General features: G+C 44.1%; 2 protein-coding genes and 1 pseudogene across 2 annotated transcripts in view; all 3 read right to left on the bottom strand.

Moving 5' to 3' along the window:
- The window catches only part of LOC139404945 (protein PALS2-like), a 40,973-nt gene extending 28,937 nt beyond the window's left edge, over positions 1-12,036 (bottom strand). Inside the window, exons 1-2 of the mRNA XM_071147491.1 lie at positions 11,918-12,036; positions 7,714-7,813 (exon numbers count right to left, since the gene is read on the bottom strand). The gene's annotated coding sequence lies outside the window, so the exon portion shown is untranslated. The remainder of the gene's footprint in view (positions 1-7,713; positions 7,814-11,917) is intronic.
- Positions 12,037-13,543: 1,507 nt separating this feature from the next.
- Positions 13,544-15,017, bottom strand: LOC139404944 (pro-neuropeptide Y-like; annotated as a pseudogene).
- A 5,301-nt stretch (positions 15,018-20,318) lies between these two features.
- LOC139404950 (serine/threonine-protein kinase 31-like) overlaps positions 20,319-25,494 on the bottom strand; it is a 28,563-nt gene continuing 23,387 nt past the window's right edge. The window contains exons 23-26 of the mRNA XM_071147497.1: positions 24,898-25,047; positions 20,991-21,122; positions 20,597-20,671; positions 20,319-20,420 (exon numbers count right to left, since the gene is read on the bottom strand). Coding sequence (XP_071003598.1) covers positions 20,319-20,420; positions 20,597-20,671; positions 20,991-21,122; positions 24,898-25,047 — 459 coding nt within the window. The remainder of the gene's footprint in view (positions 20,421-20,596; positions 20,672-20,990; positions 21,123-24,897; positions 25,048-25,494) is intronic.

The following is a 25,494-nucleotide window of genomic DNA, read 5'->3' as shown; positions in this document are numbered from 1 at the left end:
TTATTTTCTTTCCTCATCAATCTACCCACAATAAACCATAAACAGGCTGAGAAATGTTTGTCAATTTATTACAAATAAAAAAACAGAAATACCTTCTTTACATAAGTATTCAGACCCTTTTCTATGAGACTCGAAATTGAGGTCAGGTGCATCCTGTTTCCATTGATCACCCTTGAGATGTTTCTACAACTTGATTGGATTCTACCAATGGTAATTTCAATTGATTGGAAAGCCACACACACCTGTCTATATAAAAGGTCCAACAGTTGACATGCATGTCAGATCAAAAACCAAGCCATGAGGTCGAAGGAATTGTCCATATAGCTCTGAGACAGGATTGTGTTGAGACACAGATCTGGGGGAAGGGTACCAAAAAATGTCTGCAGCATTGAAGATCCCCAAGAACACAGTGGCCTCCATCATTCTTGAAAATGGAAGAAGCTTGGAGCCACCAAGACTCTTCCTAGAGTTGGCCGCCCGGACAAACTGAGCAATCGGGGGAGAAGGGCCTTGGTCAGGGACGTGACAAATAACCTGATAGTCACTCTGAGAACCTTCCAGAAGGACAACTATCTCTACAGCACTCCACCAATCAGGCCTTTATGGTGGACAGGCCAGACGGAAGTCACTCATCAAGAAAAAGGCACATGACAGCCCGTTTAGAGTTTGCCAAAAGGCACCTACAGTGGCTTGCGAAAGTATTCACCCCCCTTGGCATTTTCCCCATTTTGTTGCCTTAAAACCTGGAATTAAAATAGAGTTTTTTGTGGTTTGTATCACTTGATTTACACAACACTTTGAAGATGCAAAATATTTTATGTTTTTCTTTAAGCAATGTATTTTTTCTGGCCACTCTTCTGTAAAGCCCAGCTCTGTGCATTGTACGGCTTAAAGTGGTCCTATGAACAGATACTCCAATCTCCACTGTGGAGCTTTGTAGCTCCTTCAGGGTTATCTTTGGTCTCTTTGTTGCCCCTCTGATTAATGCCCTCCTTGCCTGGTCCGTGAGTTTAGGTGGGTGGCCCTCTTTTGGCAGGTTTGTCGTGGTGCCATATTCTCTCAATTTTTTAATAATGGATTTAATGGTGCTCCGTGGGATGTAAAGTTTAGGGATTTTTTTTATTTTTATAACCCAACCCTGATCTGTACTTCTCCACAACGTTGTCCCTGACCTGTTTGGAGAGCTCCTTGGTCTTCATGGCCCCGCTTGCTTGGTGGTGCCCCTTGCTTCGTGGTGTTGCAGACTCTGTGACACAGATTGCACACAGGTGGACTTTAACTGATTATGAGACTTCTGAAGGTAATTGGTTTCACCAGATATTATTTAGGGGCTTCAAAGCAAAGGGGTGAATATATATGTACACACCACTTCAGTTTTTTCTTTCTTTTTTAAATAAGTTATTTTTTTCATTTCACTTCACCAATTTGGACTATTTTGTGTATGTACATTACATTAAATCCAAATAAAAATGTATTTAAATTACAGGTTGAAATTCAACAAAAATAGGAAAAAACGCCAAGGGGGATGAATACTTTTGCACTGTAAAGGCGAAGATTCTCTGGTCTGATTAAACCAAAACTGTTTGGCCTGATTGCCAAGCGTCACATCTGGAGGAAACCTGGCACCATCCATATGGTGAAGCATGGTGGCGGCAGCATCAGGCTTTTTCTTTGCAACTCTGCCTAGAAGGTCAGCATCCTGGAGTCGCCTCTTCACTGTTGACGTTGAGACTTGTGTTTTGTGGGTACTATTTAATGAAGCTGGCAGTTGAGGACTTGTCTGTTTCTCAAACTAGACACTAATGTACTTGTCCTCTTGCTCAGTTGTGCACCGGGGCCTCTCACCCCTCTTTCTATTCTGGTTAGAGCCAGTTTGGGCTGCTCTGTGAAGGGAATGGTACACAGCATTTTACGAGATCTTCAGTTTCTTGGCAATTTCTCGCATGGAATAGCCTTTATTTCTTAGAACAAGAAAAGTGATGAATTTCAGAAGAAAATGTCTTTGTTTCTGCCCATTTTTAGCCTGTAATCGCACCCACAAATGCTGATGCGCCAGACACAACTAGTCTAAAGAAGGCCAGTTTTATTGTTTCTTTAAATCAGCAGTTTTCAGCTGTGCTAACATAATTCCAAAAGGGTTTTCTAATGATCAAGTAGCCTTTTAAAATTATAAACTTGGTTTAGCTAACAACGTGCCATTGGAACACAGGAGTGATGGTTGCTGATAATGGGCCTCTGTACCCCTATGTAGATATTCCATAAAAAAATGAATCAGCCATTTCCCGCAACAATAATAATTTACAACATTAACAATGTCTACACTATATTTCTGATCAATTTAATGTTATATGGACAAAAAAAATATGCTTTTCTTTCAAAAACAAGGACCTTCTAAGTGACCCCAAACTTTTGAACGGTAGTGTATGTGAATGTGATATTTCAATTTTGTTCTTAACTGATTTGCCTAGTTAGGTTACATTAAAATAGTTTTTTTAAAGATTGATGGAATTTAAAAATTAATCCATTTTAGAACAAGGCTGTAATGTAACAAAACGTGGAAAAGGTCAAGGGGTCTGAATACTTTCCGAATGCACTCTATGTACAGGTCCTTGTATGAACGCCCTGTCTCACACCTTAGTAGATATCAGGAAGACCATGTCTAGTTTTATACAACGAGTCGGTCTAATCCTGAAACACATTCCAGCCTGTGTCTATTCCATAAGTTACCACTGGCTAAATCTATGTAGTTAAAATGCCTATTTACTCTGTTCCATCTGACTGCTGAATCCACTGTCTTATCAGCCCAGCCAGGTAATTTATAAACTTGATCTACACTATAAAAAGCATCTAGACATTATCTACCATTTCTTTTAGACTAACATTTAGTTTTCAACAGCAGACATTTATATAAACCTTCCTGTCTGTCTCTCTGACATTTGCTAAATGTTTTCAGTATTCAAATTCGACCTCCAGCTGTCCCATAGTAATAAACGAGTCCACACGAGACAAACAAGGAGGCAGGCAGCATTTCTCAGCCAGTTGAAATCATGAATCAGCTGGCATCATTTTTTACATACATATATACACTGCTCAAAAAATAAAGGAAACACTAAAATAACACATCCTGGATCTGAATGAATGAAATATTCTTATTAAATACTTTTTTTCTTTACATAGTTGAATGTGCTGACAACAAAATCACACACAAATTATCAATGGAAATCAAATTTATCAACCCATGGAGGTCTGAATTTGGAGTGACACTCAAAATTAAAGTGGAAAACCACACTACAGGCTGATCCAACTTTGATGTAATGTCCTTAAAACAAGTCATAATGAGGCTCAGTAGTGTGGGTGTGGCCTCCACGTGCCTGTATGACCTCCCTACAACGCCTGGGCATGCTCCTGATGAGGTGGTGTCCCAGATGTGCTCAATTGGATTCAGGTCTGGGGAACGGGCGGGCCAGTCCATAGCATCAATGCATTCCTCTTGCAGGAACTGCTGACACACTCCAGCCACACGAGGTCTAGCATTGTCTTGTATTAGGAGGAACCCAGGGCCAACCGCACCAGCATATGGTCTCACAAGGGGTCTGAGGATCTCATCTCGGTACCTAATGGCAGTCAGGCGACCTCTGGCGAGCACATGGAGGGCTGTGCGGCCCCCCAAAGAAATGCCACCCCACACCATGACTGACCCACCGCCAAACCGGTCATGCTGGAGGATGTTGCAGGCAGCAGAATGTTCTCCACGGCATCTCCAGACTGTCACGTCTGTCACATGTGCTCAGTGTGAACCTGCTTTCATCTGTGAAGAGCACAGGGCGCCAGTGGCGAATTTGCCAATCTTGGTGTTCTCTGGCAAATGAAAAGCGTCCTGCACTGTGTTGGGCTGTAAGCACAACCCCCACCTGTGGACGTCGGGCCCTCATACCACCCTCATGGAGTCTGTTTCTGACCGTTTGAGCAGACACATGCACATTTGTGGCCTGCTGGAGGTCATTATGCAGGGCTCTGGCAGTGCTCCTCCTGCTCATCCTTGCACAAAGGCGGAGGTAGCGGTCCTGCTGCTGGGTTGTTGCCCTCCTACGGCCTCCTCCACGTCTCCTGATGTACTGGCCTGTCTCCTGGTAACCCCTCCATGCTCTGGACACTACGCTGACAGGCACAGCAAACCTTATTGCCACAGCTCGCATTGATGTGCCATCCTGGATGAGCTGCACTACCTGAGCCACTTGTGTGGGTTGTAGACTCCGTCTCATGCTACCACTAGAGTGAAAGCACCGCCAGCATTCAAAAGTGACCAAAACATCAACCAGGAAGCATAGGAACTGAGAAGTGGTCTGTGGTCCCCACCTGCAGAACCACTCCTTTATTGGGGGTGTCTTGCTAATTGCCAATAATTTCCACCTGTTGTCTATTCCATTTGCACAACAGCATGTAAAATGTATTGTCAATCAGTGTTGCGTCCTAAGTGGACAGTTTGATTTCACAGAAGTGTGATTGACTTGGAGTTACATTGAGTTGTTTAAGTGTTCCCTTTATTTTTTTGAGCAGTGTACATACACACATACAAAGAAATGTCAATTGAAAAAAATGTCAAACGAAACAAAGAGCAGCTAGTTTCCAGTCTTTCCAGGTTCAGTTTGATGTGATTGTGTTAGCTGTGCTGTTGCCTAGCTCCTATGAACAACAGTGTCCTGACAAGAGAACACATTTTCTATGCCAGGTGAAATCACACCTCATTAGAGCATTGGATGTATCCAAATAAATGTCACTAGAAAACAGCTTAAACAAATTAAAATGCAGCTCCTTTGCTGTTTGACCTGATTGTAAGTTATCCGTAGTTGGCTAGCAAGCAAGCAAGGGATAAGAACGTTGTCAGCCAGTATGGCAATAGAACATTTAGAACGAACAAACCATAAAAATGATGCCAGCTGATTCATGATTTCGACTGGCTGAGAAAAGCTGCCTCCTGTCTAGTCCCGACTCCTTCATTACTATGGGACAGCTGGATATTACATTGTTTCAATATTCAAATGTTGCAAATGTCGGAGAGACAGACAGCGAGGTTTATACAAAATACCCACTGTTGTAAACTAAATGTTAGCCTAAAAGAAACGCGAGATAATGTCTACATACTTTTTATAGTGGAGGTCAAGTTTATAAATTGCCTGGCTGGGCTGATGAAACAGTGGATTGTGTAGTCAGAAAGAACAGATTCAATTTAAAGTCAAAGATTTAGCCGGTGGTAACTTATGGTATAGACACCGGGTGGAATGCAGTTTTAACCAACCAGCATTCAGGATTAGATCCACCCTTTGTATAATTCAAGATGGATGTTGATGAAACACGCCCCTTTAAACTGTCTATTTTAACTTCTATGGTAACGACATTTGATTTGGATATTAATGAGTGCACAGTGACAAATTCCAAAAATCAAGATCAAACACAAATGTAGGGCCTTGATGTAAAATACCCGGCATAACAAGGGTGAAACAACTGGAGCAGTAAGCGACCATCAATGGAGTGATTCAGTACGAAAAGCCTTCATTTCCATAACGACAACAAGCAACTCGCTAAAACAATGGAGAAGTTCCAAATGGCATCCTATTTCCTTTATAGTGCACTACTTTTGACCAAGACCCATCATAGTGCACTATATAGGGAATAGGGTGCCATTTGGGACAGACATTGACGGGTCCCACTGGTAGATGTCTCCAACATTAACTATATAAGAGAACAGAACCGTTTCCCAATTCAAGCCTGTAAGTGGTTACTGGTGAAACACTCAAACCAAGGCTTGTCACAGCCTACTGACAGCTTTCTCTGGTCTACGTTCTAATCTTCACAAGAAACATCATGACAAAATCACAAGGACTTTGACTTGCACACACTAACATAGAGGTAACAAAATAAAGGAAAGCCCAAATTAGGGCGTTGGGCACCACGAGCCAACAGAACAGCTTCAATGCACCAAGGCAAAGATTCTACAAGTATCTGGAACTCTATTCGAGGGATGTGACACCATTCTTCCATGAGAAATTCCATCATTTGGTGTATTGATAAAGGTGGTGGAAAACACAGTCTCAGGCGCCGCTCCAGAATCTTCCATAAGTGTTGAAATTGGGTTGAGATCTGGTGACTGAGACACACCCTTTAAACCCCTATGATCCTTCGAGACTCAATATTAGGTCAGGTGTTCCTAAGGTGTGGTATCCTCAGGTGTATTATACAACAATCTGACATGTAAACAAACCCCATGTAGCCACAATGCAAACAACAGCAGCCCATTCATTATAACACCTTGTAAATAATATGTTTTTGAGAGACATTTGAAAGGAACAATAACACTACAGGATGAACTTTCCCCTAGGTACAGATCTATGATAGGCTTCTCAGCCTCCAATCCTAACCTTAACCATTAGTGGGGGAAAATGCTAAACTGTTCCAAGATGAGTGTCTAAGGGCAACTTCACCCTATATCAAAACCAGTCTGTCTGCCCTCACCTCAGGCAGACTCACAGACAACACAGCACCTGGAAGGCTGGAGAGGGTAGGGGACCCAAAGGGTTTCCACTTCATCAGCTACCAACCAGGATGTTAACAACAACGTTGATCACTCTTTTTTTATTTTTTTTTACATAGTTTCAAAGTCTTGGTGGAGAGGATGGGTTTCTCCCCCACTCCTCCTGGATAAAGGTTGTGCCCCAAAAAGCACCTTATGAGCCCTGGTCAGAAGTAGTTCCCTATAAAGGGAAAAGAGTACAAACTGGCCTAACCAACCCCACTGTCCAGACAGAGGAGAGTACAAACTGGCCTAACCAACCCCACTGTCGGGACAGAGGAGAGTACAAACTGGCCTAACCAACCCCACTGTCCGGACAGAGGAGAGTACAAACTGGCCTAACCAACCCCACTGTCCAGACAGAGGAGAGTACAAACTGGCCTAACCAACCCCACTGTCCAGACAGAGGAGAGTACAAACTGGCCTAACCAACCCCACTGTCCAGACAGAGGAGAGTACAAACTGGCCTAACCAACCCCACTGTCCAGACAGAGGAGAGTACAAACTGGCCTAACCAACCCCACTGTCCAGACAGAGGAGAGTACAAACTGGCCTAACCAACCCCACTGTCCGGACAGAGGAGAGTACAAACTGGCCTAACCAACCCCACTGTCCAGACAGAGGAGAGTACAAACTGGCCTAACCAACCCCACTGTCCAGACAGAGGAGAGTACAAACTGGCCGAACCAACCCCACTGTCCAGACAGAGGAGAGTACAAACTGGCCGAACCAACCCCACTGTCCAGACAGAGGAGAGTACAAACTGGCCGAACCAACCCCACTGTCCAGACAGAGGAGAGTACAAACTGGCCGAACCAACCCCACTGTCCAGACAGAGGAGAGTACAAACTGCCCTAACCAACCCCACTGTCCAGACAGAGGAGAGTACAAACTGGCCTAATCAAACACGCTGTGGCTGGGTTGTCCAGATGGATGGACACACACAGCAGAAAAGACATTTCCACAACAGACACATTGTTGTCCCTCTTCACACCTTAGTTACTCAGACATCCTCATGAATGGAGCATTGTTTCAAACATAGATTCATGTTTAACCAATCAGTGTTAAAAAAAAAAAAAAAAGGGTGGACGTACATGACAGAAGAATGGAAGTAGTAAAGCAGGAAGTGAACCTCTGACACTCACCTGTGAATTGTGCTCCAACGCAGCGCAGCGGCTGAAAGCCCTACTCCCAGTACACACCAGTCATCTGGTGCCCTGCCTGCCTGTGGCAACACAGAAGAACCTGAAAAGGAACACAGGGAGACAACACCTTGTTATTACCCAATGCCCAATAATACGGGATTGCTAGCTAACCTGAAATGCTTGCTTTCCAACTTAAATAGCTTCAGAGTGACTCATCTGAAATGGCCGCGTCGACCTTTAAAGGACAATAGTCCAACCATTTTAGTCTTGCTGTAGACAACATGCTGTAATGTTCAACAGTTTCCATTTGGTCAGATCACTGCCACTCCAGAGGGCTTTCATTCCTCACTCTTAGTGTGTGCTTTCTGATTGGACAAAGAAAGTCATGTGGTCATACCGGTCTGGGGGGGGGGGGGGGGGGGGGGGGGGGGGGACTGAAAAACATTAATCGCATTATGTTGATTACCCTAGAGGTCAAGAGTGCAAGTAGTCAACTCCAGAGCTGCCAAGTCCCTGGTATCATTGTGTGGCCTATATTTGTCAGGTTGGTTTTCATCGCCACGGGGATCAGTAGCATTTAAAGCGTTCAACATTCAAACCATCCAGATTCTCTACCCAGGCCTTCTCCCTGAGGTGTGTGTACTTAACTCACTCCACCTTGTGGGTTCCCACATGAAATAAATACTGTAGTGTATACTATGGTAGGAATACTGTAGTATTCACTGTAGTGTTGCAAAACACTACACTACTAGGCTTGGGCGATATACCGGGGTATTTCGAAATATCGACAGTATGATTTTCAATACCGTTTTTAAAAAATGACTTATTTTGGGGTTGGGGGCAACCCCCGCACGCTGGACATACATACACCCCCGCACGCTGGACTGAGGGTGAGTGCCTGCACCACTGCTTATAACTATAACTAACTACAAGAAATCTGTGTCAAATAAATCCCTGTTTACTATAGTAAACAGTACAGAATCAATATGACGGTATGAAAATCAGGGTATCGCCCAACATTAATATTTACTGTAGTGTTTACAGTTTACTATAGTATAAATACTGTAGTACATTTTTATATAGAGAAAAAGTAATTACTGTAGTGTTTACAGTTTACTATAGTACAAATCCTGTAGTATTTTTATTATATAGAAACAGTAATTACTGTAGTGTTTTTTGCAGACTGTAGTATATTGTAGTATTTTCTGAAGTGTTTTTGGGGACATTACTGTATGTAGTATTTACTGAAGTGTTTTTGTTTATCTTTGAGAAAGAAGTGGGGAGCTTTCTCCTTGAGGAAAAATACTGGAGAAAGACTAAAAGAGGAGATAACATGTAGATAGGTAGGACTGGGTTCTAAACGGGGACTTCAGAGCTTCTACTCTTTTCTATAACCAAAGGGAACACATTATATGCTTTGTACTTGTCATGTAGGTTTCTGACTTACGGGTGGCACAAATTGTGATATGGGGGAGGGGGAATGGGCAGGGTATATGCAAATTAAATACTGTAGTATTTACTAGTGTTTTTTTGTGTGGATAATACCTTAATATGTATTATAGCATTGTACACTATACTACACAATTCTATACTAAGTATTACACATGATCGAGGGAATTGTACTACTACAGTATGTAGTATACTAAGTTTTACTACAGAATTCTATAGTAAGTACTATAGTATTACATAGTAAAGTGTGGTATTTTTTTATGTGGGTTTAAATTAGAGCACTGGATGGGTTTAAGCATGAATTTGAGAGGGGATTATATCCACCATATTCCTTAAAGCTAGAATCCTTAGTTGCTACATTAATTTGTTGACTTCTAAATGAATGCTATATACACACATTGATTCTTGAAGAATATAGGCTAACTTATGTCTCATGAGCTTAGTTCAACTGTATAGCCTCAAAACATGGTAATACCTATAATGTTGATATCATGGATGGTCAGTCTTTGCATCCATAGCTCTGTCTATGCATTTGAGAGTGGTTACATTTATCCAGGCTCTTCCCTCAGCTTCTGAACAAACCCGAGGCGGGGTGGGCCACTTCGTTATTGTTTCAACGGAGGACTCCAGGTTCACACCAGTCCATTCCTTTTCAAATACTGTATGTGAGGGGGAGTGAATGAGTGCAGTACACACGAACTACACACTTCAGAGGGAATCAGAATTCACACGCTGGTTGTCTCCCAAATAGCACCCTTTGCCATTTGGGAGACAACCAGGGTGTGATACACACTGCTGCTCTCGCCAGCAGCATTCCCACAGAGGCTGAAATTCTCTGGATTCTCCAACACCTCAATTAAACCCTGAAGCCAGCCAGCGTCCCAGCCAGGGACCAGGGGGAAAGGACCAGGCCAGCGTCCCAGCCAGGGACCAGGGGGAAAGGACCAGACCAGCGTCCCAGCCAGGGACCAGGGGGAAAGGACCAGACCAGCGTCCCAGCCAGGGACCAGGGGGAAAGGACCAGACCAGCGTCCCAGCCAGGGACCAGGGGGAAAGGACCAGACCAGGGACTCAACTAAGGAAAGGGACCAAGCTAAGTACCCGGGTGAAGGGACGCAGCCAGGGACCATGGGGAAGGCAGTTAAGAACAAACTCTTATTTTCAATGACGGCCTAGGAAAAGTGGGTTAACTGCCTGTTCAGGGGCAGAACGACAGATTTGTACCATGTCAGCTCGGGGATATGAACTTCCGGTTACTAGTCCAACGCTCTAACCACTAGGCTACCCTGCCACCCCATATAATAAGCAGCAGGCTACAGGGATGAATGGGTTTCACTGTCAGACCAGAGGCTTATTCAGGAGAGTGCTTCAGTGTAATGTTACAGACCATTTCAATAGAAAAGTATGCTTTCCTATCTGAAGGATCGTACTACTGTACTCCATTGAATAAGCCACCCGTCTGTCTCCTGGACCGCCCCCTCAGCTTTACACCATTTCATAAGGCTTTTTAAAGTTGAAAGATGTATATAGCTCAACCTCAGACGCAAACAAGGATTTGAACACTACCACAGGAATGAAGAACAACAAAAAAAAACACTGATTACAGGAAGAGGTCCAAATTCGGCATGACCATTTCTGGTCTGTGTTTTATTGTTGATCCAAAACAGATCACGTCTCCCAAATAAAGGCATTAAAAATAAAAAGACATCCGTCCCACCTGAAACCCTTTCCCTGTACAGTGACGCCACGTTTGACCAGGCCACCTAGTGTACTATGTAGCGAATTGGGTATCATTTGGGACACCACGAGGTATCCAAAGTTGTTAGATGGGACAATCTGTTTTATCATTCATTGTGGCAATGGAAACGTCCAAGTCGTGGTGAAATGATTGGCTCATTGTGTGAGCAAGCCGGCACTGACAGAATAATGTATAGGGTAACTAACTACACGTAGCCAACAACAAAAAAGGCCGATCCATGCAAAGCAAGACATTTGACTACTCTCTCCATTGTTGACACTAGAGTGTTCTTTCTCAATGTGTCTAACATGTCTGACCCTTACAGCTCAACACGTGGAACCTTCCAGAAAGCCAACACATATCTCACAAACACACGAGTTACACTCCAAATAACACATTTGGGACTCACACCTCGTTAGAGTAAGGCACACACACAACTCGTTAGAGTAAGGCACACACACTATCAGCTAGCTTCCTGTGCGGGCTGCGGAACACGTGCAGACATTTTTGGTTTCCCGTTCGGCTGAGACCGAGCAGATGAGAGGTCGCATGGGACACCTTCCTAGTGGTTTGCTAACTTTATTAGTAAACTGTCCCGTTAGGTATCAAGCAAATACAGCCACTTTTATGGTCAATTAAACTAAATGTGTATTTGAGCTATTTAGAGCTAAACAAAATAACAGCGGAGCATTTGGCACAATTCCACGTCATAACTTGTGGCATAACAATCTAACTGGATATCTGGCTTAGCTAGCCAACTAGTTCAAATCTAGTCTAGAAATATGCTCTTTGTTAGGTTAGCAGTGGTAGCTAGCGTGTTATTATTAGCTTGCTAGCAATCAACTGAGTCCCAGCCTGACTGGATCCAGCTAGTGTTAGCTAGCTAGCGAGTGTTGCCAGATTGGTGAGTGGATTGCTAACCTGACTTACGTTTCGCTATTTGAACCCCTTTTCGTGGCACTAAGCCCCTCATGCGGTTTCGAAGAAGATGGTCATTAAAAAAATGTATGACTTTACCTGACGTTCTCCGTGTCCTTCTGTCAGACTTTCAAGTCTCCATAGGTTCCCTGCACCCCAGACGAGGCTACTTTTCCTTGCGCGCAACAGTCGACTCCTGTCCTGGAGACATGCCGCCGAATGACGCTTGATCTCGAAGTCTACTTTAGAGACGAGGAGCTAGTTAATGTAGTTCCCACCCACTCGTTTAACGTACTACAGATATCGGTGTGAGAACTTCAGACTTGCTCTTTTCTGTTTATATAGTTTTCAATAGGAGTAATTATTTCATAAATTATAGATTCTGCATTTGACATCGACTATGATCATCTGGGTCTCCTGCGCTCCACAAACCGTTTTAACCCACACATAACATCTCAAATGGCACCCTATATAGTAAAGCCCACTATGGGTCCTGGTAAAAAGTAGAGCACTATATAGGGAATAGGGTGCCATTTGGGACGTAAAGGCCCTATGCTAGTTACACAACATGACTAGCCACTGTTACACATTCATACTCCTTGTGAAATAAATAAGCATTAAAAACCAGAGACAGGAGTAGCCTATTTATTCAGTACAGCCAAAGACATAACATATGACCTGATATGATTATCTGGCCGTCAACATAAAGAATCCTACTGTATGTCTACATCTCAAATTGGCACCCTATTCCATACATAGTGCACTACTGAGCCCTGGTCAAAAGTAGTCCACAATATAGAGAACAGGGTGCCAATTTGGGACATAACCTTGTGTTACATTTGAGCATTCTAGAACAATGAACCCATTAGTATGCAGGGACTGTTCTATCTTCTAAAACAGGACCTAGTCCCAAGTGGTACCCTACCAGGCAATAAATAGTGCACTACAGAGGGTGCCATTTAGGACAGAGATTAGGTAACTGGGTTCATGCACCAGATCTCATTATCTCATGTCCCTTTGGAGGTAACCAGGCCAGTGTCCCAAATTGTACCCTATTCCATAGTGAACTACTTTTGACCAGGGATCCATAGGGATCCCAGGCCACTTAATGATTCTACACCTTAAAATCTGTTTTCACGTTAGGCAAGGTGCTGTTATATAGAACGATTGTACACAATCGAAATCCACACAGACCAGTGAAAGATTAACAATGTTACACATTGAAATAAATGGACAGAATGAATAGATTGTTATTCTCACCTCTCACCCCAGACAGCTGTTTGAAGGCTACAGTCCAAGCTGGAGTATAATGGTGTCAGGGTACTAAGGCCAGTCCAGAAGAGGGCAGTATATCTTAGTAAAACCTGTGGGAACAAAGAGAACCCTGTGCAGCACTGGTTCTAGGTGTAGGTCCTCGTCCTGGTTGTGGCAGGAACAACTAGTATCCAATAAGTGTTTAAAAAAAAAAAAATGTTTTTCTTTAAGAAAGACCACTTTGCTTACTTTCTGATTCTGGAGTCCTAGGATTTTCTTGTTTATATACTTAAAAACAGAGTCACATTCTAAAACATTGATCCAAGGTACTTTATATGATGTATTTTGATCCAACCAGTAAATGTTTATTTTGGTTTACAGTACACAGTGTGATGCACAAAAGGAGAAAGTAACATATGTACAGGACACTTCTACTATGACAGACAGACAGGGAGGTGGTTGCATGCAGGCTGTAGATATCCATTAAAGTCCAGGTCGAGTCGGTGACCAACAGGCAGTGTGGTGGTGTTGTGGTGTTGTTGTGGTGTTGTTGTGGTGCTGTGACCAACAGGCAGTGTGGTGTTGTTGTGGTGCTGTGACAAACAGGCAGTGTGTTGTTGTTGAAAGGGACTGGTATGGAAGTCCATAATACACTGGCTTCACCACCACAACGGTAGATCCTCATATCTGTCAGGAGAAACAAGCAAAGTGTTCATAAACGTTGGTCCATTATTATATTGGTCCATTGACTAATAAGTAATTGACTATTGCTGTGTCTGTTACTCTCAAATGCACAATATACTATAGCCTATAGGTTATAGTGGCCCAATAAACAATGAGGAACAGCATCTCTGACAGTATGAAACTACTTGAAACAAGAATGGATTAGATTTAGGCTACTAATCCTCACCCCCAGAAAGATGATGTCTAAAGCTGATCATTCTGAGGACAGGTATATCGGTATCCTCGGTATGTTTTTACACCCACCTTCCATAGCTTGCTAGTGGGACGCTCTCTGTGCTCTCCCTCTGTAGCAGGTCAGAGAACACCATATCAGGGCTGGATCTTTTCCCATACCTGAGAAAGAGGTAACGAGTACAAATAAAAAGGAAAACATTTAGAAAGTTAAACCTCATATGAAATACAGATATTTTGTGAAAGGCAACAAAAACAGAAGCATCAGAACCACTTTGGAAATGTGTTTTTCAAGTGTTATCTTCTGGGATCAAATGCACATCTTGTTTAATGTATGCATTTCATTGTTTACTCCAAATAATAATCTTCATCATGTGCTGTACCTTCCCATCACCAGATGGAGAACTCACCGCTGTCGAGTGATTTGGTTGATGTAGTGTCTGAGTGCAGAGAAGTACTTGGCGAAGTCCTCGCCAGGCGCATCTTCTGCGGGAATGACGGGTTTGGATGGATACGCGGCCATCAGATTGGACATGCATATCAGCAAGTACACGGCCAGCATACCCAGAGACATCGCTGCGTTAGGGCGCATCTAAAACACACAAAAGCGCAGAGAAACAAACTAGAAAACAAATGCACTGTGACTACGCTCCTGTCCTTAGTTCATATTGTAGCCAATAAAATGCAATTATTTTTATTTGCTACTGTGCGTAATAACTTATAAAATGAACCATAAAGCCAACGACACCTTGTTATCCAAAACAATATTCCATCATCTTTAATAACCAACTGAAAAAATATTAACCAACTCTTATATTTTGAATGTGCAGAAAACAAGGTTTTCCAGAGGACAAATATTTTCTTTAGTAATTCAATCAAGAGCAACTTTACAAAAATCATGGAAGTCTATAAAAAGGCAAATAGTCAGCAATAGAAAAGTGCTTTTTACTCACTTTATGTTGTGAAGACTGGAGATGGTTTTTCGTTGAATGACTGTTCTGTGCTCGCAACTGTGTTTGGCAGCAAGCATCCTGTGAGTTTTATATCTGTGGCAGGGAGCGCATTTGGAGGAGAGGGGAGTGCCCAAAAGAACACATAAGTAATGTTCACCTCAGACTGCAAGGAAAAGAGTTCAGGGATGGGTAATATAGCACTTTGCCAAACGTTAAACCAGGATATAGATATATATATGCCTACTTAACTAGTCTTCAGTGTTTGACATGAACAATGCTGATTTCATGTTGAGATTTAAAGTAAGGAAATGCGTCATTGCCATCTACACCTTTTATTTGGGTGTGTAATCAAATGTATGGACGGTCATTGAATAATGTCGCACACGGAATAAATCATTTATCAACTGTAGGTCGAGTATGATCCTCTTTGAAGAGACAAACTTGTTAAGAGCATTACATCGATAGGAAACTAAATATTTGTAATGAGTCACTAAACTTTGCTCAACCATGCTATCGACCTCTGACAACTGCAATTTATGTTATGATAAGCAATGCCAGTGCAAGTCCATGTCTGAATAATGTGCTTCCATTGAAAGGCTCGTTGGAATATGGATGGGCCCAGAGTCAAGTCTGAATTCAGATAGCATGTACTGAATACTTCCGAAAGGTCTGAATTCAGATAGCATGTACTGAATACTTCCGAAAGGTCTGAATTCAGATAGCATGTACTGAATACTTCCGAAAGGTCTGAATTCAGATAGCATGTACTGAATACTTCCGAAAGGTCTGAATTCAGATAGCATGTACTGAATACTTCCGAAAGGTCTGAATTCAGATAGCATGTACTGAATACTTCAGAAAGTCTGAATTCAGATAGCATGTACTGAATACTTCAGAAAGGTCTGAATTCAGATAGCATGTACTGAATACTTCAGAAAGGTCTGAATTCAGATAGCATGTACTGAATACTTCAGAAAGGTCTGAATTCAGATAGCATGTACTGAATACTTCAGAAAGTCTGAATTCAGATAGCATGTACTGAATACTTCAGAAAGTCTGAATTCAGATAGCATGTACTGAATACTTCAGAAAGTCTGAATTCAGATAGCATGTACTGAATACTTCAAAAAGGTCTGAATTCAGATAGCATGTACTGAATACTTCAGAAAGGTCTGAATTCAGATAGCATGTACTGAATACTTCAGAAAGGTCTGAATTCAGATAACATGTACTGAATACTTCAGAAAGTCTGAATTCAGATAGCATGTACTGAATACTTCAGAAAGTCTGAATTCAGATAACATGTACTGAATACTTCAGAAAGGTCTGAATTCAGATAGCATGTACTGAATACTTCAGAAAGGTCTGAATTCAGATAGCATGTACTGAATACTTCAGAAAGGTCTGAATTCAGATAGCATGTATTGAATACTTCAGAAAGGTCTGAATTCAGATAGCATGTACTGAATACTTCAGAAAGTCTGCACTTTCTACATTTTGTGTATAGCCCAAAATTAAAATGGATTCCATTTAGATTGTGTCGCTGATCCACACACACACAATAGCCCATGATGTTAAAGTGGAATTATGTTTTTAGAAAAGTTAATTAAAAATGGAAAGCTGAAATGTATGTACATGCCTTTTATAATAATCTAAGTAATACTTGTTGGCTCCAGTCTATTCAGTGAATCAATCCTTTTGAGACTTATCTTATGGTCATCAATATACGGCAAAAACCTCAGAAGAAACCAATAATACATTTTCTGAGCTAGAACATTCTCCCATCTTTTCACTCACATGATTGACTTCCCTGCATCTAGTCAGACAGGAGAGGAGTTTAGCTGCTCTGCCCCTGTGGCCTTCAGCAATTAAGAAGAGTTTAGCTGCTTTGCTCTTGTGGTCTTCAGTAATTATAATTCACCGTTAATATTGATGGACGTGTCGGCGGGAGGATCAACTCCAAGGTAGCGTCCCACATAGCACACTATTCCCATTGTAGTGCACTATGTAAGGAATAGGGTGCCATTGTAGATATTTGTGGGCTATACTCTGCCTTGTCTCAGGATGGTAAGTTGGTGGTTGAAGATATCCCTCTAGTGGTGTGGGGGATGTGCTTTGGGAAAGTGGGTGGGGTTATATCCTTCCTGTTTGGCCTTGTCCGGGGGTATCATCGGATGGGGCCACAGTGTCTCCTGACCCCTCCTGTCTCAGCCTCCAGTACTTGGGGGGGGGGGGTCAGTTTGTTATATCTGGAGTACTTCTCCTGTCTTAACCGGTGTCCTGTGTGAATTTAAGTATGCTCTCTCTAATTCTCTCTCTCCGAGGACCTGAGCCCTAGGACCATGCCTCAGGACTACCTGGCATGATGACTCCTTGCTGTTCCCAGTCCACCTGGCCGTGCTGCTGCTCCAGTTTCAACTGTTCTGCCTGCGGCTATGGAATCCTCACCTGTTCACCGGACGTGCTACCTGTCCCAGAACTGCTGTTTTCAACTCTCTAGAGACAGCAGGAGTGGTAGAGATACTCTTAATGATCGGCTATGAAAAGCCAACTGACATTTACTCCTGAGGTGCTGACTTGCTGCACCCTCGACAACTACTGTGATTATTATTATTTGACCTTGCTGGTCATTTATGAACATTTAAACACCTTGGCCATGTTCTGTTATAATCTCCACCCAGCACAGCCAGAAGAGGACTGGCCATCCCTCATAGCCTGGTTCCTCTCTATGTTTCTTCCTAGGTTTTGGCCTTTCTAGGGAGTTTTTCCTAGCCACCGTGCTTCTACACCTGCATTGCTTGCTGTTTGGGGTTTTAGGCTGGGTTTCTGTACAGCACTTTGAGATATCAGCTGATGTACGAAGGGCTATATAAATAAATTTGATTTGATTGTAGTGCACTATGTAAGGAATAAGGTGCCATTTTGGATGCATGCCAAGCAGCTAGAGAAAGCAGCAAAGCAGGTTCATTACTTCCAGTGATCACCATAACATTATTTAGAGAATTTGCATAGTAAAAACATCACATAAGTTTGATGAGGCAAGTCTGTCTACAGCTATACCCTAGACTGTATGTTATTTTACTAATCACTGACACCAATCTGGATAGCAGAGTATTACAACCGAGTATTATTAACCAGAGTGGTAACCTAATGCGTCAGGAGGACATGTGTGAGTGAGGTCACAGTGATCACAGATACGATCACAGCATGCTTTTCATCCAGTCCCCTGGTCACCTAAATTGATCTGTCCATAAGAGAGATTGCTGTACAACTGCCAGAGTCCAGGCAGGGACAATGGCTTGAAGAGGATTTATAGTTTTAACGTTTCATTTAAAAAGAGTGCCCACTTTGAGATAACTGCTTGCCTGACAAGCTCTTCAATGGTTTTTCCACTAGAAAACCGCTGATGCTCATCTTGAATCGACTGATGGTTGATTTGTTCATTTTGCATTAAAATGTGTTTATGAAAAATATGTCCCAGTGGTTCTGGTGTATGAGAATTTATTTCTGTTAGTTTAAAACACTAAAAGGGGACGAGAAGTGTATTTTAAAACAGTCAGACAAGTCCTAACAGTAAAAAGTGGTGTTTACCTGAACTGTCTGTTCATCTTCCTCCATCAGCCCTTCCTATTACAAAGTGAAGTTTATTAGAACGATGCATCTTTCGGGGGGATAGTGCCTCTTCCAAACACTGAATCACAACAACGTCCTGAGACTCCTACATAAACCAACAGGGCAGCAGGTAGCCTAGCGGTTAAGAGCATTGGGCCAGTAACCCGAAAGATCGCTGGATTTCAAATCTCTAAGCAGACTAGGTGAAGAATCTGTCGATGTACCCTTGAGCAAGGAACTTAATCCTAATTGCTCTGGATAAGAGCATATGCTAAACTGTAACAGCCATTACTTGGGACAAGTTCAAAGTTGACCATATGTAAAATAGCGACTTCTACCACATAAGATTCAATCAGCCACCCACTAGGCAAAAGGGAATCAAATTATAGTTAGGTAAGGTTTTGTAAAGAACCACTCCCAATGGACAGCCATTATTTCTCATGAATAATTTATCTATCAATTTCAAGGCAAGTCTCCTCAAAGGATAGACCACCACCAGTCCTGAAGGAAAAGAAGACCTCTGGATAAATCTCTCACAAGCCCTAATGCAGACAGGTCATTCTCCAACCAGTGACACCACTCTTACAGATCCTCCCCAAATTGATGAGCCATTAACTGTCATGGAAAACCCTCCCAGACAGGCAGAAGATGGGCAGCAGTAGTCCTCTCTCATGGAAGCCTGATGTTCCACATCAGAACAACAAGGATTAAGGAAGTAACCATTCCCAGACAGGCAGAAGATGGGCAGCAGTAGTCCTCTCTCATGGAAGCCTGATGTTCCACATCAGAACAACAAAGATTAAGGAAGTCATCCCCAGATAAGGACAAGCCCATATACACATCTGGCTCCATATGTAATGAGGCATTGAAGCAAAACATCTTTAGTATTTTTACTCCAGCAGTTTGGATATGAAATTAAATGATGAGGATATGAAATTAAATGATGAGGATATGAAATTAAATGATGAGAATGAGGCAAAAATACAATATGAACATTGTGTTTTTACAGATGGAAAATAAACAACAAAAAAAGCCCAACTTCTAATGAATCTCTCCAAATCAAAAGGACATTTAGAGAGTGTGCAAAACCATCAACCCGCAGTTCTGTAAAATAGGGGCACGTAGGGGGCACAAAAATCTGACCATAGTTTTCAACCAGTGAAGGGTGAGAAAACATGTAATGATAACAATTTTCTCAGGGGAGCGTTTTCCAAGGGATTTTCAGAGATTTTACAGTAGATTGATGCTGACAACATCCCGATCAGGCAAGTCAGGAGACAGTCAGCAACAGAGCACAGAACTAGTGTTAAAGAGTACACAGCAGCAAAAACTCTTAACTTCTTAGAACCGAAAGCATTGTGCTGGTGGTGGTTCCCTTTGAGTTCTAAATGAGACCAGGTCCATACAGATCAGGTCCATACAGACCAGGTCCATCTCAGAACGTGTCTTTTAATTCCTCTAGAAAGTGACAACTGCAAGACAGGGTACTCCAACATCACCTAGTTACTGAACAGAACATTTAAAAAAAGGAAAATAATATACAGCTAAACAACATGATACTGTGCTTTTACATCAGCAGACTGACAAATATATTGTGCTTTTATATTGGGAGATCAACAAAACATTGTAGTATTGAAGTAGTCTGGGAACTGGTAAAGCATATTTGGCATGTCACGGAGTGGAATGTTAGCTAAACAGACGTTACCCAGGCTAGTATTAAAGTCAAACTGTCAACCAAACTATCCCAGTATGTACCAGTTGCCTGGTTACTGGTCAGACAGGAAGTAGTCATCAACCAGGGTCTCAGCAGCAGTCAGTCTTCCAACACACACCAGCAGCTTAGACAGCAGGGCTTGGAGTTTGTCCTCCTGGACAAGAGGACACACAACATCCTTTAAGCACTTTGTGACTGTCTTTCAATGGAAAACGAGTTAAAAATGACATGTCATTATTCTCCTAATTAAAACTGACCTGCACTTTGGGAGCAAAAATAAAATGCATTCTAAATGAATTGAAACATGAAAAGGCCACCAGGGTTACTGACCAGTTTCACTCCGCTGATATCCAGGGCCAGTCTGCTGCCACTATCCAGATCCCCGTTGAACCCTGGGGCATGCAGCTGCAGACAGAGTTGTTGATGCCAAAAAATAAATGGTATGGACCCAACTGCTTACGGAGAGCTTCTTTTCAACAAGTCTATTGTTCACATCTCCTAGAGTCTCTCCGGATGAATATTCAATGTTATCATTAACTTCTGCTAATGATTTCTCCCGTATGACATGTCAGAGTTCCCCTGAAACCCCTTAAAATACATATCAATTACTGCTGTATTCCACTCTGTCCCAAAGCTGCTTGACCACGAGCTATAGAGCCATCCATCTTGTGTTATACAGAGACCTGGGCTGATCTACAGAGAGGGCAACATGAAGGCGTTTTACCCAGAACAGCAGGCAGCCGTAGGAGTACATGTCACAGGCTGGAGTAGGAGGTGTGCCTTGTGTCTGACGGAGCTCCGGGGCCACCAGGCTGATAGAGCCGGCCACCATCCCACTGTCCACTGCCCTCTGTACCTGGAACCGACATGGTAGGTACAACCATGAAACAACCATACGTAGCGCTCATTCAGACAGGTGTAAAAGAAACCAAGGTACATGAGATAGTGTATTTAAAATGGAGGGGGAAAACAGTTGTTTCTGTTTGATGAGAGAGATGTGGTAAATTAGGGTTGTGCTGTCCATTCATGTTTTATGTATGTTATTTTTTATATCTGAGAATTAACCAATGATCAGGCCACACCCGGCCATGATTACAGACACCTGTGTGTGTGTCCGTTGACACTATATAAACGAGTCACCCCGCAGTGTCTGTCATTATACCCTGATGAAGACAGTTGTCTGTTGAAACGTTGGATATTAGGTTATTACATCTGAGCTCCTAGTGTGCAATTTTCCTTTAATTTGAAGTGTTCTACTCCGCTAGCCAGCACCTCTCCTAAACAGGTGTTCTACTCCGCTTAGCCAGCACCTCTCCTAAACAGGTGTTCTACTCCGCTAGCCAGCACCTCTCCTAAACAGGTGTTCTACTCCGCTTAGCCAGCACCTCTCCTAAACAGGTGTTCTACTCCGCTAGCCAGCACCTCTCATAAACAGGTGTTCTACTCCGCTTAGCCAGCACCTCTCCTAAACAGGTGTTCTACTCCGCTAGCCAGCACCTCTCCTAAACAGGTGTTCTACTCCGCTAGCCAGCACCTCTCCTAAACAGGTGTTCTACTCCGCTAGCCAGCACCTCTCCTAAACAGGTGTTCTACTCCTCTAGCCAGCACCTCTCCTAAACAGGTGTTCTACTCCGTTTAGCCAGCACCTCTCCTAAACAGGTGTTCTACTCCTCTAGCCAGCACCTCTCCTAAACAGGTGTTCTACTCCTCTAGCCAGCACCTCTCCTAAACAGGTGTTCTACTCCTCTAGCCAGCACCTCTCCTAAACAGGTGTTCTACTCCTCTAGCCAGCACCTCTCCTAAACAGGTGTTCTACTCCTCTAGCCAGCACCTCTCCTAAACAGGTGTTCTACTCCGCTAGCCAGCACCTCTCCTAAACAGGTGTTCTACTCCTCTAGCCAGCACCTCTCCTAAACAGGTGTTCTACTCCTCTAGCCAGCACCTCTCCTAAACAGGTGTTCTACTCCTCTAGCCAGCACCTCTCCTAAACAGGTGTTCTACTCCTCTAGCCAGCACCTCTCCTAAACAGGTGTTCTACTCCTCTAGCCAGCACCTCTCCTAAACAGGTGTTCTACTCCTCTAGCCAGCACCTCTCCTAAACAGGTGTTCTACTCCTCTAGCCAGCACCTCTCCTAAACAGGTGTTCTACTCCTCTAGCCAGCACCTCTCCTAAACAGGTGTTCTACTCCTCTAGCCAGCACCTCTCCTAAACAGGTGTTCTACTCCTCTAGCCAGCACCTCTCCTAAACAGGTGTTCTACTCCTCTAGCCAACACCTCTCCTAAACAGGTGTTCTACTCCTCTAGCCAGCACCTCTCCTAAACAGGTGTTCTACTCCGCTAGCCAGCACCTCTCCTAAACAGGTGTTCTACTCCGCTAGCCAGCACCTCTCCTAAACAGGTGTTCTAGTCCTCTAGCCAGCACCTCTCCTAAACAGGTGTTCTACTCCGCCAGCCAGCACCTCTCCTAAACAGGTGTTCTACTCCGCCAGCCAGCACCTCTCCTAAACAGGTGTTCTACTCCGCCAGCCAGCACCTCTCCTAAACAGGTGTTCTACTCCGCCAGCCAGCACCTCTCCTAAACAGGTGTTCTACTCCGCTAGCCAGCACCTCGCCTAAACAGGTGTTCTACTCCTCTAGCCAGCACCTCTCCTAAACAGGTGTTCTACTCCTCTAGCCAGCACCTCTCCTAAACAGGTGTTCTACTCCTCTAGCCAGCACCTCTCCTAAACAGGTGTTCTACTCCTCTAGCCAGCACCTCTCCTAAACAGGTGTTCTACTCCTCTAGCCAGCACCTCTCCTAAACAGGTGTTCTACTCCTCTAGCCAGCACCTCTCCTAAACAGGTGTTCTACTCCCCTAGCCTGCACCTCTCCTAAACAGGTGTTCTACTCCGCTAGCCAGCACCTCTCCTAAACAGGTGTTCTACTCCGCTAGCCAGCACCTCTCCTAAACAGGTGTTCTAGTCCTCTAGCCAGCACCTCGCCTAAACAGGTGTTCTACTCCGCCAGCCAGCACCTCTCCTAAACAGGTGTTCTACTCCGCCAGCCAGCACCTCTCCTAAACAGGTGTTCTACTCCGCCAGCCAGCACCTCTCCTAAACAGGTGTTCTACTCCGCTAGCCAGCACCTCGCCTAAACAGGTGTTCTACTCCTCTAGCCAGCACCTCTCCTAAACAGGTGTTCTACTCCTCTAGCCAGCACCTCTCCTAAACAGGTGTTCTACTCCTCTAGCCAGCACCTCTCCTAAACAGGTGTTCTACTCCTCTAGCCAGCACCTCTCCTAAACAGGTGTTCTACTCCTCTAGCCAGCACCTCTCCTAAACAGGTGTTCTACTCCGCTAGCCAGCACCTCTCCTAAACAGGTGTTCTACTCCGCTAGCCAGCACCTCTCCTAAACAGGTGTTCTAGTCCTCTAGCCAGCATCTCGCCTAAACAGGTGTTCTACTCCGCCAGCCAGCACCTCTCCTAAACAGGTGTTCTACTCCGCCAGCCAGCACCTCTCCTAAACAGGTGTTCTACTCCGCCAGCCAGCACCTCTCCTAAACAGGTGTTCTACTCCGCTAGCCAGCACCTCTCCTAAACAGGTGTTCTACTCCGCTAGCCAGCACCTCGCCTAAACAGGTGTTCTACTCCTCTAGCCAGCACCTCTCCTAAACAGGTGTTCTACTCCTCTAGCCAGCACCTCTCCTAAACAGGTGTTCTACTCCTCTAGCCAGCACCTCTCCTAAACAGGTGTTCTACTCCTCTAGCCAGCACCTCTCCTAAACAGGTGTTCTACTCCTCTAGCCAGCACCTCTCCTAAACAGGTGTTCTACTCCTCTAGCCAGCACCTCTCCTAAACAGGTGTTCTACTCCCCTAGCCAGCACCTCTCCTAAACAGGTGTTCTACTCCGCTAGCCAGCACCTCTCCTAAACAGGTGTTCTACTCCGCTAGCCAGCACCTCTCCTAAACAGGTGTTCTAGTCCTCTAGCCAGCACCTCGCCTAAACAGGTGTTCTACTCCGCCAGCCAGCACCTCTCCTAAACAGGTGTTCTACTCCGCCAGCCAGCACCTCTCCTAAACAGGTGTTCTACTCCGCCAGCCAGCACCTCTCCTAAACAGGTGTTCTACTCCGCTAGCCAGCACCTCGCCTAAACAGGTGTTCTACTCCTCTAGCCAGCACCTCTCCTAAACAGGTGTTCTACTCCTCTAGCCAGCACCTCTCCTAAACAGGTGTTCTACTCCTCTAGCCAGCACCTCTCCTAAACAGGTGTTCTACTCCTCTAGCCAGCACCTCTCCTAAACAGGTGTTCTACTCCTCTAGCCAGCACCTCTCCTAAACAGGTGTTCTACTCCGCTAGCCAGCACCTCTCCTAAACAGGTGTTCTAGTCCTCTAGCCAGCACCTCGCCTAAACAGGTGTTCTACTCCGCCAGCCAGCACCTCTCCTAAACAGGTGTTCTACTCCTCTAGCCAGCACCTCTCCTAAACAGGTGTTCTACTCCTCTAGCCAGCACCTCTCCTAAACAGGTGTTCTACTCCTCTAGCCAGCACCTCTCCTAAACAGGTGTTCTACTCCTCTAGCCAGCACCTCTCCTAAACAGGTGTGCGTTTCTTTAGCTTCCACGTTAGGATGGAGAAAAGGCTACTCACAGGAGTCTTTATGAAGTCGTAGTCTCCCACCATGCCTTGGTGTCGGTGGAGGATGAAGACGTTGTTGGGGTTGAGGGAGGCATGGGTGACGCCTGCAGCGTGGAGGGCCTCGAGGCCCCTGGCCACGCCTCTCATCACCTTCACAGTCTCCTGATGGGAGAGACAGGACAGTAGGTCAATGTGTTATACTACCAGTCTCCTGATGGGAGAGACAGGACAGTAGGTCAATGTGTTATACTACCAGTCTCCTGATGGGAGAGACAGGACAGTAGGTCAATGTGTTATACAGCCAGTCCCCTGATGGGAGAGACAGGACAGTAGGTCAATATGTTATACTACCAGTCTCCTGATGGGAGAGACAGGACAGTAGGTCAATGTGTTATACAGCCAGTCTCCTGATGGGAGAGACAGGACAGTAGGTCAATGTGTTATACAGCCAGTCTCCTGATGGGAGAGACAGGACAGGAGGTCAATGTGTTATACTACCAGTCTCCTGATGGGAGAGACAGGACAGTAGGTCAATGTGTTATACTACCAGTCTCCTGATGGGAGAGACAGGACAGTAGGTCAATGTGTTATACTACCAGTCTCCTGATG

The sequence above is a fragment of the Oncorhynchus clarkii genome, unplaced genomic scaffold (assembly GCF_045791955.1).
Source record: "Oncorhynchus clarkii lewisi isolate Uvic-CL-2024 unplaced genomic scaffold, UVic_Ocla_1.0 unplaced_contig_10532_pilon_pilon, whole genome shotgun sequence".
In the NCBI taxonomy this organism is placed as follows: Eukaryota; Metazoa; Chordata; class Actinopteri; order Salmoniformes; family Salmonidae; genus Oncorhynchus; species Oncorhynchus clarkii.
This window is presented reverse-complemented; position numbering and strand designations above follow the sequence as displayed.